The sequence below is a fragment of the Pelophylax lessonae genome, assembly GCF_965119305.1.
Source record: "Pelophylax lessonae genome assembly, chromosome: 10".
Taxonomy (NCBI): Eukaryota; Metazoa; Chordata; class Amphibia; order Anura; family Ranidae; genus Pelophylax; species Pelophylax lessonae.
In genome coordinates, this window is record NC_138777.1 from 76079727 (window position 1) to 76102796 (window position 23070).

General features: G+C 44.0%; 1 protein-coding gene across 1 annotated transcript in view; it reads left to right on the top strand.

Moving 5' to 3' along the window:
- Nucleotides 1–23070, top strand: part of B4GALNT4 (beta-1,4-N-acetyl-galactosaminyltransferase 4) — a 192209-nt gene that overhangs the window by 70512 nt on the left and 98627 nt on the right. Inside the window, exons 5-6 of the mRNA XM_082269845.1 lie at nucleotides 9394–9489; nucleotides 11580–11670. Coding sequence (XP_082125971.1) covers nucleotides 9394–9489; nucleotides 11580–11670 — 187 coding nt within the window. The remainder of the gene's footprint in view (nucleotides 1–9393; nucleotides 9490–11579; nucleotides 11671–23070) is intronic.

Below are 23070 nucleotides of genomic sequence, written 5' to 3' on the forward strand. Positions count from 1 at the left end.
AGTCTTTGGAGCAAATCTTCCCACCTGACCCCCTCTCTGAGGCTGCAGGGCCCTTCGGGTCCCAACCATACATCGCTGCACTGACGGTGGTCCTGGAGTCCTTTGTGTCCTGGGTGGAGGTGGTTTTCAGGCGATGGGCTAGCAAAAAGCATCCCTCGCCTTCCCCTGCCTCTTCTGTCTCATCAGATTCCTCAGTATGATTCGGCTGCCACGGACTAGGGTCCCCCTGCTGCATTTGCGACCATGCGCCGGAATCCTCAGATAGGAGGATTCCTCCACATCTGCAACCGTGCACGAAAAGGTGCTGGTAAAAGCACGGATTGTATCTGTGCGTGAGACCTTAAAGATTGAGGACGCAGCTGCGACAGAGGCGCAGGTTTCCTTTGGCACACACAAGCCATCCAGAGTGGCGAAGGTTTTTCCTTTTCTTTCCTATTTTGTTGACCAAAGCATCCCCTTGGGGTCCCTAAATGATTTACTAGGCGTTACCCTTATCAGGAGTCCCTTATTAAGAAGTGGACTGTTCCACGGGTGGTGGACCCTCCAGTTTCCAGATTGAACAAGTCAACCATGATTCCGGTTGAAGAGTCCCCGGCCTTTAAGGATCCAGTTGACAGGAAGGCGGAGGCTGTGGCACGCAATATGTACATTCTGGCTGGTTCGGCACTGAGGCCGGTTTTCATCATTGCCCTGAAGTCGCAAACTCTGACCGAGCAGGCTAAGTTTTACTCCATGACCTGAAGGGAGAACAGCTCCCCCCTGCCTTTGCTGTGCTGGTGGACCAGCTGGTCCAGGTGCTGCAGTTTATCTGCGATACCTCTTTGGATACGGCTCTCCTAGTGGCTCGTCTCTCTGTTTCGGCAGTGGTCCTTCGGCTTGTCTTTTAGCTTAAATGCTGGTCTGCGGACCAGACTTCTAAAAAGGCCTTAACTAATCTCCTCTTTCAAGGGGATCGCCTGTTTGGGGCTACCCTGGATGACATCATTAAAGGTCCCACAGGGGGAAAGAGTACTTTTTTCTTCCCTAGGCTACTAAGGGCAAGGAATGTGGAATAAGGTGAGGTAAAATGGCGCTGCCTAGCTGAATACAAGTTATATAAGGAAGAGAATTTAAATTGATTTTCACTGGGTAAAGTGCTAGTGTGCGTGTATAAATGATCACATGCAGTCAAACAATATACACTGTACATAAAAACATAAATATTAAAAAGTGTAAAAAATGTCAAAGGTAATCTGATTAAAATATACTGTCACTAAATGTGTACTCAAAGTCATAAGTGCAATAAATAAATAAAATTGATGGCGAAAGCCTGTGTGCCAGTGAAAAATTGATATAATGGTGATAGCTAAAAGGATCAGACTAGAAATAGTTTAAACAACAAAAATTAAAAAATGTGATGATCCAACAAAGGTGATAAGCTGTCCATAAAGTGCTATAAAAATTAAAAAATGTGATGATCCAACAAAGGTGATAAGCAGTCCATAAAGTGCTATAAAAATTAAAAAATGTGATGATCCAACAAAGGTGATAAGCTGTCCATAAAGTGCTATGAAAATTAAAAAATGTGATGATCCAACAAAGGTGATAAGCAGTCCATAAAGTGCTATAAGGTGAAAGGGTGTTTCAATAAATTTGGTAGGTGATGGTCCGGGTGATCCGAGTGCTGGGTAATGGGTGAGAAAACCAGTGCACCCCTCCAATATATCCCGCACTCACCAAAGTTATGTACCCCTGCAGGGGTAATATGCCTTGGGGTGATATCCTCTATCTAGCAGTTCCTATGTACTGGGCTCTTGGGAGAAGGTATCTCCTTCAACTAGGCAATGAAGCCTCGTATTCCCTTTCCTCATACGGTAGGTGTATCCCGTGATGATATGCAAGAAGAAGCCTCATATAGTGTTGTACCGTTTTAAAATATATCTTTATTGTAATATAAAAACAGGTACTCCCATAAAAACAATGGTAAACGGGCATCCAGAGCAGTAGGGGCCGCGAGTCCCTCGTTGGCGGCTACTTCCGGGACGCTATGCGTGTCAGCGACCGGATATGCCTCATCAGGTGTCAGTGACGCAGGTTTGCAAGATGGCCACCTGGTCGTCGGTGCACACTTTCACAAAGTTCTACAAAGTGGATGTGTTGGCATCTGCAGATGCTTCTTTTGGCCGCAAGGTTTTGCAGGCTGCTGTTTAGAGGACTTGATCCTCTTTGAGGGTGTATTGTTTGTTTTTTTCAGGTGGGCTCCAGTTGTTTTGGTTGAGCTCCTGCTGCCTGGTTGGCTACTGTTTAACCTGGGGAATTTTTTTTGCTGTTCCCACCCCTCATGTTTAACACTGCTTTGGGACGTCAAAATGGTTATGAATATTACGAGCTGTGTCTGCCAATGAACGAAAGAGAAAATGGGATTTTTAACTTATCGTAAAATCCATTTTGCTGATGTTCACTAACGGACACAGCACCCAACCCTCGGTGGACTTATAATTCCTCTGACACTGCTTGTAACAAAACTGAGTACCTACAGCTGCAAGAAAAAGTATGTGAGCCCTTTGGAATGATATGGATTTCTGCACAAATCGGTCATAAAACGTGATCTGATCATTATCTAAGTCAGAACAATAGACAATCAGTCTGCTTAAACTAATGACACACAAAGAATGAAATGTTGGCATGTTTTTATTGAACGCACCGTATAAACATTCCCAGTGCAGGTGGAAAAAGTATGTGAACCCTTGGATTTAATAACTGGTTGAACCTCCTTTTGGCAGCAATAACTTCAACCAAACGTTTCCTGTAGTTGCAGATCAGACGTGCACAACGGTCAGGAGTAATTCTTGACCATTACTCTTTACAGAACTGTTTCAGTTCAGCAATATTCTTTGGATGTCTGGTGTGAATCGCTTTCTGGAGGTCATGCCACAGCATCTCAATCGGGTTGAGGTCAGGACTCTGACTGGGCCACTTCAGAAGACGTATTTTCTTCTGTTTAATCCATTCTGTTGTTGATTTACTTTTATGCTTTGGGTCATTGTCCTGTTGCAACACCCATTTTCTGTTGCGCTTTAGCTGGTAGACAGATGGCCTTAAGTTCTCCTGCAAAATGTTTTGATAAACTTGGGAATTAATTTTTCCTTTGATGATAGCAATCCGTCCAGGCCCTGACGCAGCAAAGCAGACCCAAACCATGATGCCCCCACCACCATACTTCACAGTTGGGATGAGGTTTGGATGTTGGTGTGCTGTGCCTCTTTTTCGCCACACATAGTGTTGTGTTTTTCTTCCAAGCAACTCATCTTTTTGGTTTCATCTGTCCACAGAATATTTTGCCAGTATTGTTGTGGAACATCCAGGTGCTCTTGTGCAAACTGTAAACATGCAGCAATGTTTTGTTTGGACAGCAGTGGCTCCCTCTGTGGTATCCTCCCATGAAATCCATTCTTGTTTAGTGTTTTACGTATTGTAGATTCGCTAACAGGGATGTTAGCATTTGCCAGTGACTTTTGTAAGTCTTTAGCTGACACTCTAGGATTCTTCTTCACCTCATTGAGCAGTCTGCGCTGTGCTCTTGCAGTCATCTTTACAGGACGGCCACTCCTAGGGAGAGTAGCAGCAGTGCTGAACTTTATCCATTTATAGACAATTTGTGTTACCGTGGACTGATCAACAGCAAGGCTTTTGGAGATACTTTTATAACCCTTTCCAGCTTTATGCAAGTCAGCAATTCTTAATCGTAGGTCTTCTGAGAGATCTTTTGTGCGAGGCATCATTCACATCAGGCAATGCTTCTTGTGAAAAGCAAACCCAGAACTGGTGTGTGTTTTTTTATAGGGCAGGGCAGCTGTAACCAACACCTCCAATCTCATCTCATTGATTGGACTCCAGTTGGCTGACATCTCACTCCAATTAGCTCTTGGAGATGTCATTAGTCTGGGGGTTCACATACTTTTTCCACCTGCACTTTGAATGTTTACATGGTGTGTTCAATAAAAACATGGCAACATTTCATTCTTTGTGTGTTATTAGTTTAAGCAGACTGTGATTGTCTATTGTTGTGACTTAGATGATGATCAGATCACATTTTATGATCAATTTGTGCAGAAATCCATATCATTCCAAAGGGTTCACATACTTTTTCTTGCAGCTGTATAGGAGGGAGTGGGAGTTAACCCCCTGGGACTGCCCATGGGTGCTGCCAGATTCTTTTTCTGCCTAGTGACCTACTCCTGTAGGGGGCAGTATAACCCAATGGTTATGAAGATCAGGAGCTGTGTCCGTCAATGAACATCAGAGAAATCAATTTTACGGTAAGTCAAAAATCACATTTTTTTTTTTTGCTAGAAAACTACTCAGAACCCCCAAACGTTATATATGTTTTTTTTTTTAGCAGAGACCCTAGGGAATAAAATGGCGGTTGTTGCAACTTTTTATATCACATGGTATTTGTGCAGCAGTTTTTCTAACGCTTTTTTGTTTGAAAAAAAAAAAAAATTTGTTTTGAATACAAAAAAAAACATAACACTAAAGTTATCTTTAATGTGAAAGATGAATGTGAAAGATGATGTTACACCGAGTAAATCGATACCTAACATGTCAGGCTTTAAAATTGTGCACAGTCGTGGCATAGCCCCAAATTTCGGTACTTTAAAAATCTCCATAGGCGACGCTTTAAAATTTTTTACAGGTTACCAGTTTAGAGTTACAGAGGAAGTCTTTTGCTAGATTTCTTGCTCTCGCTCTAATGTTCGCGACGATACCTCCCATGTGTGGTTTGAATGTCGTTTCCATATGTGGGTGCAACGACTGTATGTGTTCGCTTCTGCGTGTTTTCTTTTATTGTTTATTTTTATATTTTTACACTTTCCTTTTTACATTTTTTTTTTTGGATCACTTTTATTCTTATTACAGTGAATGTAAAAATCCTTTGTTATAAGAATAGGGCATGACAGGTCCTCTTTATGGAGAGATGTGGGGTCTATAGGTCCCCACATCTCTCCTCTAGGCTTGAAAGACTGAGAAAAAAAAAAGTGATCTCAGCCTTTCCAGGCTGGACGTGATGTCATAAGGTCGCGCCCGGGCCTCCGAGAGTCATAGAGACTGCCGGGGACCATCTTGTCCTTGGTATTCTCTATGGTGAACTTTCCCCGCCAGCAGATTCCTTCTCTGGCTCGCCAATCGAACGGGCGAGCCAATAGAAGCACCAGAGGCTGGTGGGAGGTGGTGACGTCCCCTCCCACCACCTGTAAGAACGATCCAGTGGCTGAACTGCCGCTATGGGTAGTCTTATGGTGAAGGGAATCGCCAGCTGCAAAAGATGATATCTGAATGATACCTGCAGCTGCAGGCATCATTCAGATAGCTCCACTCAAAGTCCAGGACGTCATATGACATCCTTTGGCAGTAACTGGTTAAATTTGCAAATTTACGACTTCTTAGCTTGGACCATCTTTTAAAGTCAGGCTTCTATTGTTGCTAAAGGGGGTCTATTGTTGCTGGTACGGGATCTATTGTTGCTGGGGGGTCTTATGTTGCAGGGGGTTGCTGGGAGGGATCTACTGTTGAGGTAGGGGTCTAATGTTGCTGGGTGTTAGAGGGTATATTGATGCTGGCTGTTAGGAGTCCATTGTTGCTGGGGTGGATATATTGTCGCTGGGATGTCCATTGTTGCTAGATCTAGTTTACTGCCTTTCCTGTTATTACCACATTCCATACAAAATACTTCGCACCACAAAATGATACTTGGTTCTGTATTCTCTAAAAGGTGGTACTGGGAGGTAGGTAAGGGGTGGAACAAAGGAGTGGTGCTTGGAGGTGGGTAGGGGGCGGATCCAATGGGTGACACTAAAGGGAGGAGTTCCGGCACCTATTCTCGGAAAAAAAGCCCTGTTTAGGAGACACTGCTGCTATGAGAAAGGGGGGGGGGGTGAGGGCTGAGGGCACTGCTGTGTGTGGGGGTGAGATTATGTGAAGGGTCAGAGGACCCCTGCATTCGAAGCACAACGCACTCCTGATCCCTGCATTTTGAGCGTAACATGCTCCTGAACCCTGCATTCTGAGCCCAATGTGCTCCTGATCCCTGCATTCTGAGCGCAACGCACTTCTGATTTCTGCATTCTGGGCGTAATGCACTGGTGAACCCTGCGTTCTCTGCATAACACACTCCTAAACCCTGCATTTCCTTGTAATATTTTATTTTTGTTCTAAGTAAAAATCTTAAAATATAGCTTTCTTGATCAAAATATTTTATCAAGAGAAAAAAAAGGCCTATCTTACTGTTTGTTCATTTTTTTTTTTTGGGGGGGGGGGGGCACTTTTGAATTCTCTGCCTTTAGGCTCTTGAGATGTAAATCTGGCCCCTGGCTGCAAATCGCATCTGACTGCACAAAGGGTAGTGCATGCACTACTTTCAAAAATGCACTGTGCCATATTGCATGACACTGCAGTACCATTTGATCTTGTGTCCAGTGTCCACAAACACACTGCGTTTGTGAGCTGTGGCACAAAGGCAGCGCGTTGTGAACACAGACATGTAACATGCCTTTCTGGCACTGCGTTCTGGTGTGAACCATCCCTAACAGGACACTGCGTGGTGATCTCTGACTTCACTGTTGTTCAAGTAGATCTCTATCTCTCGAAAATTGCCTTCCCCTGCCCTAGACGATAAGCTGCATTATATGAATGCACCTCATGTCTTCGGTTATGACTGGAACTTAGTTTACCTGATTTCAGTACTGTAATCAGGAAACTGGTTGCTGTAAATCCTCTTCTCTTTGCAATGCTTTATTGAATCTAGCCATATACGCATGACCACAGATATTAATAAACAATAATCCCTTAGCAAGATGTTAAAGAGGATTATTTCTGTGTTTACGCCTAGTGATGGTAATCCATAATGCTGATTGATGTGTTGTATTTTGTACAACTTTGTTTATTACTCGTCATTAATCCTCTTCTTTCTTTCTTTTTTTTTCCCTCCTTTTGCACATATCATTTTTACTGCTTTTCTTTGCATCTTGATTTCCTTAGTCTTTAAAGTGTTACTAAACCAACAACCGTAAAATCAGTCTGGATATGCAATAAAGTATGCTTGTTATACTCACTGTAGAATTTAAGGGGTTAATCCTACGCATTGTATAAAAAGCTTGTTTGAGCCTGTATTCTCTAAACCTCCCCTTCTTTTACTGTCCCCAATCCATCTGCTTACAGTACAGAGTCTTTGGGTCCCTCTGCACATGCTCAGTTTGGTGTGTATTGATAGAGAGTTGTTTTTTTTTTTGGGATGGTGCATGTGATTAGCACAGGGCCAATCAACACTGTCCGGACAGAGGGTCAGGGGTCATGCAGCTATGCATAAGACAGTTAGAGGTGAATGAAAACTCCTCCTACAAGCTTTACCAGTGCTCGGCTGGACACTAATAGAAGTCACAAGACTGTTATATACTGCTTATGAGAAAAGGTATTTAGCAGTTTATATTTACTAAAATATTTGCATTTCCATGTTTTGTGTACTGTGGGAGACCAGATATAGTGAATGCAGGCTCCTGGGTTTAGTAACACTTTTTAAAATTTCCCCCATTTTTTTTTTTTTTTTACCCCTAAACTTTTGCTGTAACTCCTTGCTGATGGTAATCCGTTTATTTACATTAGCAGTGTGTGGGCCTTAAAGTGGTTCTAAAGCCTAAACATTTACGTTAATGCACTTCTTGCAGTAAGGTAAAACATGTTTAGGCATCAGCATCCCCCCTCATCCCCCCCTTTACTTACCTGAGCCCTTCATTTGATCCAGCGCTGTTCACATCTACAGCTATTTTCTCCTCTCACTTCTGGGTCTCGCTGGCTTTGCTGGGGCAATGGGAGCCATTGTCTCCCAGTGCTGTCAATCAAAGCCATTGACGAGGGAGCAGGGCTGAGACCCTCTGTCTGTTTCCAGGGATGCAGCAGCGGGACTCAGGAGCGAGCATGCACAAGTGCCTCTATGGAAAGCATAATGACCTCTGTTTGAACCCCCATCTGACTCTAACAGACTCTAACAGATCCTACTAACTTAGTTTCTGTATGTGAAAGTGAAAACTAGGTGCTTTATAGGGAAGCGTAAGGGTGTTTCAGTCTTTCATGAACTTTATATTTTGGTACCCTCCTACAGTATAGTCTAAAATAATATTTTTGTTAAAGGTTGATTCCACCTAGATGTGATAGCTTTTATAGCTGGGCAGTGACAGCTTTAAAATGTTCTAAGCTCCTTGGGATTTTCCTGCTGTTCCTTTTTAAATTCTAAGGCTCGGTGCACACCTATGCAGGCACGACAGTGCGCATGCGATTTTGCACATCGGTATTAGGGTAGCCTATTTATTTCAGTGGGCTGCCGTAAACACAAAATTTGCACAAAAGTGCCTGACCACTTCCCCTGGTGCCTTTTTTTTAATTTTATTTATGCCATGCCCACACCAAAATACATGGTACTTTAATACCATGTGTTTTGGCACACTCGCTCGCAAGGTGCATTGAAGTGTCACTAACAATTGATGTCGCTGTCTTGGCCCTGCAAAAGAAATGCATGTTTTGTGTGTTTTTCAAGAACTGCATAATTTTGCAAACTCTCCAGGAAGCAGTAAAAACATTTAAATATTCCCTTTATAGACCGTCAAAGTGTGCATTGTAGTCTAGTTGCTTTTGATGTTTTAAGAGGTATTTACATGCAAGAATTTTTTTTTACTGAACATAGTTTCTGGGCTGTACCTATAAATTACAGCATCTGTCCTTTATGTATATTCATTTTTATTCATTATCCCTCATACAGTACTGTTGGTTCCTTGTGTCAGCAGCATTATGCTTTTGTGCAGGCATTGCCTAAAATGTGGTTGATTTTTTTTCCCCCCTAAAAACCCACACAAGTAAATGTTCACTGAGCTTATAATAGCCAGGGAACCCGATCTCTTTCTATAAAAAAAAAATCACTTTTATTTGGTTTATCTTAGATTTTATATAGGTTTCCAAAAATGCAAATTGAGCAGTGCTTTTCACTGTTCCTCTGAGACTGCAATGTCTGATTTTAATTATTTATTAATCTGCAGCCCCTCTTCTTAGATAGTAAAGTTCCCTTCATGCAGTGCCTATTTGAGACTAAAGTGGGTGTATATGACTCCTTTTCTAAATAATCAGAGGCTTACCTATTTAGATTGGGATGGCCAAGAATATGCATAATTTGTACAGCTGTTTGTCTGCATGCTTTCAGATGGGTGGTACTAGGGACTATCTTTCTAGACTGTGTTTGCAGACTCAGTACATGTTAAGCAGGAAATTCAGTGAAAATTGGATACGTGATGTGATTAGTCTGTACATCTGTCTATTTAAATGGTACTGGAACTAATATTTCCCTTTTTTTTTTTTCTCCTTCCCTTGCAGAATAAAGGCAAGGTTAACCTCCATGTGTTTGAAGACTGGTGTGGTGGGTCTGTTTTGCACCTCAAGACAAACCTGCATTTCCCCCTGTATCCTCATGTAAGTTTTTTTATTTTACTTTTTATCAAAATTCATGGTAATGCACCAAAATTTTGGCCGATGATGAAAATGATCGGCCAAAATAGGGTTTTCATCGTTGTGACGAAAGGAAAGTGCCGATAATGGCTGCCGAATACGCCTGCGAGGTTGCCACCTTTTTACCTTGCTAATGTTGTGTTTTTCATGGGTCATGTGACTCAAAAAATGCAGCAGAAATGCAACACAAGTGCATTTTTGATGCGTTCTTGCTATGTTTTTTGTGCTGTTTTTTTTTTTAGTGAACAAATATGCACCACAAAATGCAGCAAGAAGGATTTTTAACACCGCTTCAAAAACTGGCAATAATGGCCAACAATAAATTCATATTCATTATATTATTTCAAAACAAATAAACAACAAACATAAGCAGCGCTCTTAACACAAATCTACCATCCTAATAAAATTATTACTCATAGATAGTGTTAAATTTCTCTGCATGCATATAGCGAAATGAGAAGATATTCAAACATGACAATTCGTAGAGAGTCTTTCAAATGAATAATGAGTGAAAGTCCACCACATGTGATAAAGTGCCATCCATGGAGTCAAGCTCAGCCGTGATCCACACCAGAAGAATCCAAACACACCGCAAGTGTGTGTCCCGCTCCCCCTGAATTTAACACCCACCGCCAATCATGTAACCAACGCATCCAATATGATGTCTCTCCACGACCTCTCACTGGCAAGGTCCTGCGTTAAGGAAATGACAGCTCTTACGATACTCCAAACAAAATAACACAGTGCCATAGTGTAACACTATAAAACCTTTATTCAGCCACTTAACCCTCCCATAAAATGGCACTCACAAAAAACAAATAGAAACGAGCATGTAAGTTCAAATTGGTTTACATCACCGTATTGCCCCCAGATTGATCAATGGCTCACCCATGCCGTTCTGCTCATTACACCCCCGGCTAGGTTCCACACTCCCCATTACCTCCAAGAGGTGTGCTAACATCACTGGTTCCCTTGTGGTCCCGCCCGCATTACGCTCATCACACTCCCAGCTAGGTTACACTCTATTACAGGGCAGGACCACATGGTGACTAGTTATGTCAGCACATCTTTTGGAGGTAACAGGGAGAGTGGAACCTAGCCGGGAGTGTAATGAGAGTAATGGCACGGAAGAGCCATTGATTCATCCGGGGGCAATCTGACGGTGATGTAAACTAGTTTGAACTTACATGGTCGTTTCTATTTGTGTTTTGTGACTGTGATTTTATGGTAGGGTTAAGTAGCTGAATAAGTGTTTTATAGTGTTACACTATGGCGCACTGTGTTTTATTTTGCTCGGAGTATCATAGGAGCTGTCATTTCCTTAACGCCGGACCAGGCCAGTGAGAGATCATGGAGAGACATCCTATGTGGATGCGTTGGTTATATGATTGGCGGTAAGTGTTGAATTCAGGGAGAGCGGGACACACACTTGCGGTGTGTTTGGATTCTTCTGGTGTGGATCACGGCTGAGCTTGACTCCATGGATGGCACTTTCACCTAATAATCTTTTGAATTTATCACATGTGGTGGACTTTCATTCATTATTCATTTAAAAGACTCTCTACGAATTTTCATAATTGAATATCTTCTCATTTCACTATATGCATGCAGAGGAATTTTACACTATCTATGAATAATAGTTTTATTTAGATGGTAGATTTGTGTTAAGAGCGCTGCTTATGTGTGTTGCTTATTTGATTTTATGTTATCTAACTTTATGATCTGAATATAGCAGCAGCCATTTTGATTTTATGTTGAATAGTGCATATATATTCAAAAGATTTGAGATTTCACGGCAATCCAGGAGCGCTCTGTAGGGCGGGTTGTTTGGTTTTGTTTTAGATATTATTTAAAAAGATGAATATATCACAATTTTATATATATATATATATATATATATATATATATATATATATATATTTTTTTTTTTTTTTAACTGGTAAATTTGGTTTTGGCCAAATGCATCCTGAATTTCTGGTTTTGGTGCACCACTAATTATTTACTTCTTTCCAGTGCCTCACTCTGTGATAATGTGATGGTCTGCTTTTCTACAGATGCGTACCACTGTTACCAAACTGGCTGTTTCGCCTAAGTGGAAGAACTATGGTCTCAGAATATTTGGATATCTACACCCCTTCAAGGATGGTGAGCATGTCCACTGAAATGTCATACTCTAAACCCTTGACCATGCGTTCCCCTAATCTTGTTGTAAAGCCATCTTTAAAGTAGGATTCTGATCTTTAGTGAACTAGTCTTAAAATGCTCCTCCCCCTCCTGACAACTATTCTGAGTAACCTGTGTAAGAAAGATCAGTATACTTACTTTTTTTTCAGACTGCTATAGTTCAGTCACGTGATCTCCCCTGTGTCAGGTGCAGGGGACAGGAAAGCGTTTAACAGCTGGTTTACACTTGGGAGCGGTGATGTCACCTATAGACTCCTAAGGCCCATCTGTTGTCAACAATCCCTCCTCTCCCCTGCAGTGGCTGCTGGCCGACACGGGGGGGAGCCGGATCACATGACCAGACCAGAGCAGGCAGAAAATCTATCTATCTATCTATCTATCTATCTATCTATCTATCTATCTATCTATCTATCTATCTATCTATCTATCTATCTATCTATCTATCTATCTATCTATCTATCTATCTATCTATCATCTGTCCTTCTTACACAGGTTAGTCAAAGGTGTTGGGAGGAGGAGGGAGGAAGGGGGGGGGGAGCGTATTTAAGCCCAATATTCAAATTTAAGAAAAAAATTACAGTGGTCAAGACTCAACTAAAAGGCACCCCGATCTGGTCTTTTTATGGTTTAGAATTGTTTTCCTAGGATATTGGCAAAAATGATGCAGCAATAAAATTCATACCTGTATGGCCAGATTTTATTCTCAATCCCTAATAAAAAAAAAAAAAAAAAATAACCTGAAAGCAGTGCTTATAAAATAATTGTTTAACATTTTAAAATGTTCATAAAAAGTGTCTTTATCATCCATTAAGGCCTGGTTCAGACTGGTGCGACATACGCTCTGACTTTGAGAGCAAATGTCGCATAATGTGTATAAATCAATAGTTCCCTATGAGAGCTGTCTTAACTGGTCCAACACAAGTTGGTCTGACTTTGAAAAAGGTTCCTGCACTACTTCGATCCGTTTTCAGTCTATTCAATATCATTGAAGTTGGATCATCATCTTATCTGATCCGACTTGTGGCATGCGACTTGTGCTGTGAGGATCTTTAAAGGAAACCCCAAGCCAATTTTTTTTTTTTTTTTAAATGTCTTGGAGGTCCCCCTAAAATCCATACCAGACTGTTATCCAAGCATGTAGCCCGGCAGGTCAGGAAAGGGGGGGGGGAGGGGCTTCTGGACGATACCAGGCCACATGCCCTCAACATGGGGGGGGGGGCGGGTGCCTTGTCCCCACGTTGGGCAGTGGTTGTGGGGGTCTGCAGGAAGAGCTTATTGGAATCTAGAAGCCCCTTTTAACAAGGGGGCTCCCAGCCTCTTTCCCCCCTATGTAAATGATTTAAAAGGTACATTGTACCCCTACCCATTTACCCTAAAAAAAGCAGTGCAGTGTACATAAAAACAAGAGACAGTTTTGGTTTTTGACCTGTCCTTTATCAAAAGTGAAGAATGTCCCCCTTCGTAGCTCCGTGTCTTCTCCCTCCAGTGATGTTTTCTTCCTCCGGTCTTCTCCCTCCACTGCTGTCTTCTCTGCCACTGACCCGGTCCTTCTCCGCTGCTGTCTCCCACAGTTGTGTCAGAGCATTGTATAGCAATGGGGCGTGGCTATCCATTGTCACCGTGAGACTCCACCCCTGTGATGGCATGTGACCTCACAAGGGGTGGGGCCTCATGGCTACATAAGAACTGGCAGACATCGGAGATTACAAAACTGCGGGGACGGTGGCGAAGAAGGACCAGGTTGGTGGCAGAGAAGACAGCAGGCAGAGAAGAAAGACTGGGTCGGCAGCAGAGAAGACCAGAGGAAGAAGAAACGTTGAAGCTACGATGGAGGACATTCTTCACTTTTAATAAAGGACTTGTCTAAAACTTCTCTTGGTTTTTTTTAAACTGCACTGCTTTTTTGGGGTGTGAATGGGGAGGGGTACAATGTACCCCATATTCGTTCACATGGGGGGATCTGGGGCCATCCCTTGTTAAAGGGGGCTTCCAGATTCCGATAAGCCCACTGCCCCCCTCAAGATTCACACCAGACTCAAAGGGCCTGGTATGATCGGATCAAAGTCGAATCCAGTTCCTTAAAGTTGGACATAGAAGTCGTAGGGCAAAGTCGGATCGGAAGTCGTCCGACTTCATTGCAGAGCAGTGTGAACGCGGTCTAACTTTCCGGTTATACTGCTAGCTACAGAAAATTGGATACTGGCAAGCAAAAAAAAACAAGATTAGGAAAACCCTGGATATCACCTTCTACAACCAAAATGCATCAGGTTTTTTTGCTTGTGTCCTAGGAGGTAGGACGATTTTTCTTCAGCACTTAACTGTTTTTTTGTTAGCTTTTTTACTTAAAGAAGACATTTACCTCATAAAGGCAAGAACTATATCAGTCATTCTAGATATGAAGTTTTTTAATCCTTTTAGGATAAGGTGAGTTGAGGCTTAGGGCCTCCCCACTTGGACCAACTCTGGTCTTCCTTCTACCAAGACACGGTTCTAGATTTCTCTGTCTGGCACTAACTAGTTCGTACAAGGAAGCTCTCTTTCTCCTTGTTGACCAAATTTCAGGAGTGTTTTCCTTCTAGAGAAATTGTAGTTCATTCTACCCTTCCAGTTGGATCCGGTTGGCTAGCTTCATGCTTATGGATTGTGGTTTGGTGTTTTTTCCCGTGTCAAGACATTCCTCTCTGGTTATGTGACTTTTGGACACACTGGCAGGTAATGAATTCCAGTGTCTAGAAGGATTTTTTTTTACTTGCCTTAAAATCCTTTTCTTTGAGTCATACTGTTGGCTGCAGTATAATTTGAAAGTTATTTACTTCCTCTGTCCCTCAATGGACTCCAAGAAAAACATTTCCTTTTAATTTTTTTTTCCTCTCCATTTTAAAACCGTCTCTGCCACACATCTCCCTTTTCTAAACTACACTGCAGTGTTTACCATTTTAGTGAATTAAAGCTATACTTCTACCTGCCATAGGAATTTGGGGATTATATTTTGTCAATCCATTCCTGAGATTTACATATCCCCACCAGTTTGGTGACCTACCTTTTCTCTACTGCAGTTTAATATTAGATAGGTTGCCCCACCCTGAATTTGGGCAGTAAACGGGCAGCAGAAGACAAGAGTCCTCATTTATTCATGCCTTCTGTTGGTATTTCTTTCGTTCATTTATGGACACAGCTCTAGTCGTTCTTGACCATTAGGTTATGCTGCCCCCTACAGGAGTAGGACACTCAGCAGAAAAAACTTCTGGCTACACCCATATGAAGTCCCAGGGGGTATACTTCCTCTTATTGCTAAAGTCATTCAGTTTTTTTTCTGCCTAGTCAACATTTTTATAGATAGCAAATGTTTTCCTCCTTTATTTTTCCAGTGAGATCTACTATTATCTGCCGGACTGGGCGACGGGCTGGATAATCTAGAGCCAGTGGTCACCCCAGTCTGGCAAGTGAGCGCACATAGGCTTTAGGCCACGACATAGCCCCACTGGACAGGGGATGGCACAGGGGCTCTCCTGCCAGGGCTCCCCGTCCTGCCTGGATCTGTCCTGAGGCCTGGTCTCCCAATTCTGGGTCCCTGTATGCCTCGTGGTGCCTCCATTTTGTTGTAGCCTGTATATTTCTATACACAGCGGCCATGTTTGTGCAGACCGGTGGCCATTTTCTTGTGGTTCGCCATTGCAAATAGCGGGGGGTCACGACAGTGGAGCGCTGTGGGCGGCGGTTTTGGCGATGGGAGCCCCTCCTTATCCCCTGGTGCTGACTCTTGGATCATTTAGCTTCCTGATCGCCGCACGTGTAGTGCAGATTCTCCTTGTGGCTGCAGGTGCCTGTGTCGGTGGGTGGTGAGTCTAGTGGGGTCCTTTCCCTTTCCTGAGGATCGCTCTGTGCCTTGTGCTTGGCGACCGGGTGGTGCTGCCAGCGCTGTGGGGGTTGTCCCTTAGCAGTGTGTTACACCTTTTTGTGGGGTCCCACTGGTGACTCATGGAGTCTTTAGAGCACATTTCTCCACCTGATTCCTTCTCTGAGGCTGCGGGTACCTCAGAGTCCCAACCATCCACCCATGCACTGACGACGGTCCTGTAGTCCCTTGTGTCCCAGGTTGAGTAGCTTTCGGGCGACGGACTAGCAAAAACAGTCCCCCGCCTTCCCCTGCCTCATCTGTCTCATCAGATCCTGAATCTGATTTGGCCACCGCGGACGTGGGTCACCCTTCTGGGTCTGCGACCACGCACCTGGAATCCTCTGATACTGAGGATGATTTCTCCAGGGTTGCACAAAAAGGCGCTGGTGGATGCACTGATTGTATCTGTGCGTGAGACCCTGAAGATGGAGGACGCAGCTAAAGCTGCGACGGAGGCGCAGGTACCCTTTGGCACTCACAAGCCATCTAGAGCGGCAAAGGGGTTTCCTTTCTCCACCTATTTTGACTGAATTGTCGCTAAAGAGTGGGGATGACCAAAGCATCCCTGTGGGGTTCCTAAGCATTTTACTAGGAGTTACCCCTATGAGGAGTCCCTTCTTAAGTGGACTGTGCCACTGGTGGTGGACCCTCCGGATTCTAGATTGAAAAAGGCAACCATGATTCCTGTTGAAGAGTATCTTGACCTTTAAGGACCCGGCTGACCAGAAGGCGGAAGCTGTGGTCCCCACTATGTACACCTTAGCTGGTTCGGCGATGAGGCCAGTATTTACCATTGTGCAAAGCAAAAAGAAAAGACCGCACTCAGGATCTTGATGAAAACATGGAAGTATTTATTCCTCACCACAGGTAACAAACTTGACAGTACATCACAGAAACACACTGTGTGTGGTTATGAGTAAGCGATCTACAGTATTGTGAAACGCGTCAACCTATTACCTGTTCCTGTGATGTTCTGTCAAGTTTGTTACCTGTGGTGAGGAATAAATACTTCCATGTTTTAATCAAGATCCTGAGTGTGGTCATTTTTTTTTTTTTTGCTTTGGACATTATCTGGATGACGGATCCGACTCGCACCAGGAAACATTGTCTCACCTGAGCAGCTTTGTCTTTGTAAGTATTTACCATTGCCCTGGTGTCGCAGACTCTGACTGAGTGGGCTAAGTTCCTACGTCGTGACCTGGAAGGAGAACAGCTCCCCCCTGACTTTGAGCTGGCGGACCAGCTGGTCCAGGGGCTGCAGTATATCTGTGATGCCTCTTAGGATGCGGCTCCCCTAATGGCTCGCCTCTGTTTTCACGGCGGTCCTTCAGCGTGTCTTTTGGCTCAAATGCTGGTCTGCGGACGAGACTTCTAAAAAGACCTTGACTGATCTTCCCTTTCAAGGAGATCGCCTATTTAGAGCTACCCAGAATCACATCATCAAAGGTCTCACAGAGGGGAAGAGTACCTTTCTTCTGCAGGGCACCTCGTCGTGGATGTGGTCTAAGAAGTTTTTTGGTCCCTCAGGGTCGACTGACAGGGGCTTGAAGCCTTTCAGGGCTTCCTCTGTTGGATTCAAACTAACCTGCAAAAGTGTTGGCTCCGGTGCTAGCCCTGCTATGCCAACGGGGGATCACGGTACTGGGTGACTTGGAATCTCCCTCTGCTCTGGTAGAGAACCTGGAGATCACAATACAAACTCTGCGGGAGTTTGGCTGAATTCTGAACTTTCAGAAGTCTGCTCTGGTTCCTTCCACAAAGCTGGACTTGACTCTGGACTCGGCCTTAGCCTGAGTGCTCCTTCCTCTGGACAAACTCCAAAAATTGCAGGCTGCATTACGCCTCCTGCTGTCCAACAGATGGTCATCCCTCTGGACTGGCATGCGGGTGCTGGGGCTGATGGTGTCTACCTTTTGAGGCGGTTCAGGTTGCACAGTTTCATACGAGGTTCTGCAAAGGGAGATTTGAGTCGGGGAACGAGGGAGTCCTTGAGATGGTGGCTTCATTCTCGGAGGCTTCGGCTGTGAAAATCTTTCCTCCTCTTTTATTGGACAGTGGTCACCATGGATGCCAGCCTGTCCGGCTGGGGAGGCGTCCTCGGCAAGCATTCTGCTCAGGGGATGTGGACGCTGGAAGAGTCCAGACTACCAATCAATGTCATGGAACTCTGAGCGATCAGACTGTCTGGATCATTGGACGGATCGTCTTCAGGGTTGCCCACTGCACATTCAATCAGACAATGCCACGGCCGTGGCTTATGTCAATCATCAAGGGGGCACAAGAAGTAACCTGGCGGCTCTGGAGGTAGCCGGCATTCTAAGGTGGGCAGAACGGTTCGTTCCAGCCCTCTCCGCTGTACACTTTCCCGGGGTGGAAAATATGCAGGCGGATTATCTCAGTTGGCAGGCGTTGGAGCACAGGGAGTGGTCCCTTCATCCAGAGGTGTTTCATCAGCTGTGTCTCCGGTGGGGCACACCGGAGGTGGATCTGTTGGTGTCTCCGCTCACCAGAAAGGTGCAGAGGTTTTGGCTCTGTCAAGGGATCCTCTGGCAGACGCCAATCATCTGATTTACGCCTTCCCTCCCCTCAACCTTCTGCCCAGACCTCTACGCAGGATCAAGGCAGAAGGGATTTTGGTCATCTTAATGGCTCCGGACTGGCCTCGCCGGGCTTGGTACGCCGATCTGGTGCTGCTGGTCGCCGACGTCCCTTGGAAGCTTCCTCTCAGGGAGGATCTTCGGTCCCAAGGGCCGATCTTCCATCCTCCTTTACAGTCACTGGCTTTGACAGCTTGGTTGTTTAACGCCAGGTGCTGAAGGATAGGGGTTTATCTGAGTCTGTGATTCCTACCCTGTTTAAAGTTAGAAAATCTTCTTCTAGGAAGATCTACTATCGTACGTGGAAGATGTACATTGCGTGGTGTGAGTCTCTTGGGGTTTCTCCTCGCTCCTTCTAGGTGGCTAGGATCTTAACCTTCCTTCAACTGGGGGGTTGAACACAAATTGGCCTTAAATGCCATCAAGGGCCAGGTGCCTGCCTTGGCGGTCTTCTTCCAATGACCTTTGGCCAAACACTCCCCGGCGTTATCCTGTTGTTCACCTTACCTAGCGATTCACAGGGATAAGGTGGTTCTTCGCTCCTGTCAGTGGTTCCTTCCAAAGGTTGTCTCTGATTTTCATTTGAATGAGGACATTGTTTTGCCTTCCCTGTGTCCCAGGCCTAAACATCCGAACGAAATTGCATTGCATGTCTTGGATGTGCAATTGGTCTGGGCAATTAGGGTGTACCTGGCAGCTATGGAGTCTTTCAGGAAGTCAGACTCTCTATTTGTGCTCACGGATGGACCTCGAAAAAGTTTGTCCGCTTCCTCTGTGACCATTTCCTGATGGATCAAACAGACGGTGGTTCAGGCCTATTTCATCAGGGTTTAGGTTCCTCCTTTCCTTATCAAGGCGCACTCTACTAGGACGCTTTGTGCCACCTGGGCCTTTGTTGTCAAGCGTCAGTGACGCAGGTTTGCAAGGCGGCCACCTGGTCGTCGGTGCACACTTTTACAAAGTTTTATAAAGTGGATGTGTTGGCATCTGCGGATGCTTCCTTTGACCGCAAGGTTGTTATATTCTCCGTGTTATATATACACACCCAACTTAATTCATATAAAATGTTATAAAAAAAAGTGTTATAAAAAATTCCATATAGTGACTGTAATAAAATTCCAAGGAAAATGTCCAAAAAAGTTTTTCAAAGATTTTAAAAGTCTATAAATAGTGAGTCTCTCGTGCAAAATATTGCTTATTCCCAAGTAATAAGTGCACGTGCTCAGCGTGGTAATTCTCAATCCATTCAGTAGTGCTCAGTGCAGCTTTTCTTTTCACCTTGATAATATGGTAAGATTGAATCACTTACCAAATAAGGTGGGTCATATATGCCTTATGGCATCAAGACCAGCCAAGCTTGAATAGCCTTCCAGGCTATAATATGGTCTCCTCGTGGCTTGCTTTGGGTGGATAAGATGGCGGGCTCCCCCTTTCTCTCCTCTCACCTCAGGCCGGCTCAAAAGGAAGACAAAAAGGCTCCGGATGGTGTAGAATATTTTTAGATATCAATTTTTATTTCCCAATTAGGGTAAAGGTATTGGAAATAATACAACAAAGTATATAAGCCAAAAAATTGTTTGCCAGTTAAAAAAGCCACAAGGCGGCTGCTTGTGAGCTTTGAAGAACCTAGGCTGGGCGTTGGGTTTCAGCCTAATGCCCCATACACACGTGCAGATTATCTGCAGACTTACCTTTTCTATGTAGTGCAAGGGCCTGCCGGATTGCATACAAATTGAAAGTGTTTAGGTTTGACCTCATATTATATGGTTTTGGTAAGTCTGCAGACAAAAGTCTGCAGATAATCTGCACGTGTGTATGGGGCATTAGTCTCACACAGTCATGCTTTATTTTCCCCAAATGGCTATCAAAGACTTGTGGGAATCGCTGTTTCAGGGATTCCACCCATCCCTCTTTATCTCCTGATGGGATGGTCATGGTGTTGCAGGGGTTTATGGTGATGTCTGGCATGCCAAAGTGAGCAATCCAGTCTCTCCCAAAGATTGGGGGTCCCCCATGTTCTAGGATATATAATGGCAGTCTCTTCGTGTACCCTTGTAGGATACCTGTACTTTCACGTACCCCAGTGGGTGGAGTATCTGCTTTGAGTATGTCTGCAGTTTGATTGGTGTTGGACAGACAGTTGTTCGGATCAGAAGTTTTCTCCATTGTTTCTGGGTGATAACTGAAACTGCTGCTCCTGTGTCTACATCCATCTTGAGTTTCTTTCCTTCCACGGTTACCTCTACAGTCATTGCTGAGGGTGCTGAATGCATATGATGTATGTCCAATCTGTGGAGCACTTCCTCATCCTCTGATTCCGATGACGATGTATATCTTCCCACCATATATGCCTTTGTCCTGGTGTTCAGAGGTTGTTTATTTCGCACCATCTTACTACGGCAGACTCGTTTCAGATGGCCTGCCTTACCACAATTATGACAGAGCTGATCCTTAAACCGGCAGACTTTGTGATCATGGTCTGTATTCCCACAACGGTAGCAAGCTGACTCCCGGCTTGGTGAGGGTCTATAGTTTGCTGCTGTTGGCTTGACTGCTGTTCTGAAAACTTCTTTTTTAACCTCTTCCCTTCTGCTCTGGGGGTTCAATGCCTCTGTATCTTTCACAGCCATTTCCATCACTGAAGCTATCTCAATTGCCTTTGAAAGGGTAAGATCTTTCTCTGTTAACAGTCTCTTTTGGCTAGACTCACTATTTAGTCCCATGACAAACTTATCCCTCAGTGCAGTCGGTAAATACTCCCCAAAAGAACAGGTTGAGGCTAGTCTGCGAAGGGCGAGCACATAAGCCTTAATATCTTCACCCGGCTGCTGCTGCCGCTGATAGAACCTGAATCTCTCGGCAATCTCTAGTGTAGGCTTGTGACGGTATCAGATTTTCATGCTGCGATTAATTGATTAAGGTTTTGCCACGGTATACGGTATTATCACGGTATTCTATTATTAAATTTAAATTATTAAATTTCCACCTCACTTCAATTTCATTGCTGAATTTAGGGGCTTTGGTTCACTTATGCACATTATTATATAGTCAGTCAGTACAGACTCTGTGAACCAGGCCTAAAATAGGTCATCAAGCAGTGTCTGGCCTAACTGGTGATAACTGGTCCTGGCGCTCGGCTCCGATCCGATGGCCTGGTCATTAAGAGGGCAAATCCTTGTGGTCAAGATGTGGTTAAACCTGAAGGAGGTGTTGTTTATAAATTACTTTACTATTGCTTTAGGCCTGGTTCACATGTATGCGGGTTGGTGGTTCACATGTATGCGGGTTGGTGGTTCGCATGTATGCGGGTTGGCGGTTCGCATTTGCACAGGCATAGCAGCCCATTGATTTGAACGGGCTGCTATGCCCTCATTTTCCGCAGAAAAAAGGTGCATGCAGCATTTTTTTTTAAAATTCAGTGGCCTTGAAATCCATCCTGCTTTTGCACCATGCGACTAACCTGGAGTTCCTGCTCTGGCAAGCTTTCTGCATTTTTTGTATACGTGGGCACGGCATCTAAAAACAGTTTGCATGTGCAGCAACGGCAGGTAAGTCGCATGGTGCAAAAGAAGGATGGATTTCATGGCCACTGCATTTTTTTAAATTCTGCATGCACCTTTTTTCAGCTGAAAACGCAGGCATAGCAGCTCAAGCCCATTCACATCAATGGGCTGCTATGCCTGTGCAAATGTGGGCCGCCAACCCGCATACATGTGAACCGCCAACTCGCATACATGTGAACCACCAACCTGCATACAAGTGAACCAGGCCTAAAGCAATAGTAAAGTCATTAATAGATAAAAACACCGATCCTCCTGCAGGTTTAACCACTTCTGGATCGCAAGGATTTGCCCCTTTAAAGACCAGGCCATCGGATCAGAGCGCCAGGACCAGTCATCACCAGGTAGGCCAGACACTGCTTGATGGCTATATAATAATGTAATGTGGGCTGCTATGCGTGTGTGTGTGTATATATATATATATATATATATATATATATATATATATATATATATATTAGAGCTGCACGATTCTGGCCAAAATGAGAATCACGATTTTTTAGCTTGGAATAAAGATCACGATTCTCTGTGTAACAAAAAAAAAAATTGGGATAACTTTACTGTTACGTTTTTTTTTTTTTTTATTCATTAAAGTTTATTAATTGCGTTTGAAAGACTGCTGCGCAAATACAGTGTGACATAAAATATTACAACAATCGCCATTTTTTTCTGTAGGGTCTCTGCTAAAAAAATATATAAAATGTTTGGGGGTTCTAAGTACTTTTCTAGCAAAAAAAAACTGATTTTAACTTGCAAGCAACAAGTGTCAGAAAAAGATCCAGTCTTTAAGAGGTTAAACTTCCTTTCTCCCTGGCAGAGGGAAGGAGAAGATACAATGTAAACATTTTTGTTTATAGTTACTGGGAGAGCTGTGTGAGTGAATGAGTCATCCAGCTCACTGAATTGTATCAATTCACATGTCCCAGGAGCAGAGAAACTCGGTATTTTAAAAATGCCACAATAACAATACCGTGGCTATGCAATACCGCGATATATCGAATTACCGAAAACCGGCATATGTCTACTCTAGTGGTTTAGGCTGGAAGTGATTCCCTAACAATGTCAAGAGATCTGCCAATGTCTTAGTTGCTGGTTTTTCAGGGAAAAGGAGATCCCTAAGAGTGTCATATGTCCTAGCACCAACCACTGTCAGAAATACTGCTACTTGCCTGTCGCCTGGGATGGCATTTGCACAAAAATACTGTTCCAGTCTCTCAATCCAGGAACTCCAGGTTGTCTGTTCTCCATCAAATTCACTTAATGTCCCGATCAATGACATTTTCCTACTGGGCTCTGTGGGTGTTTG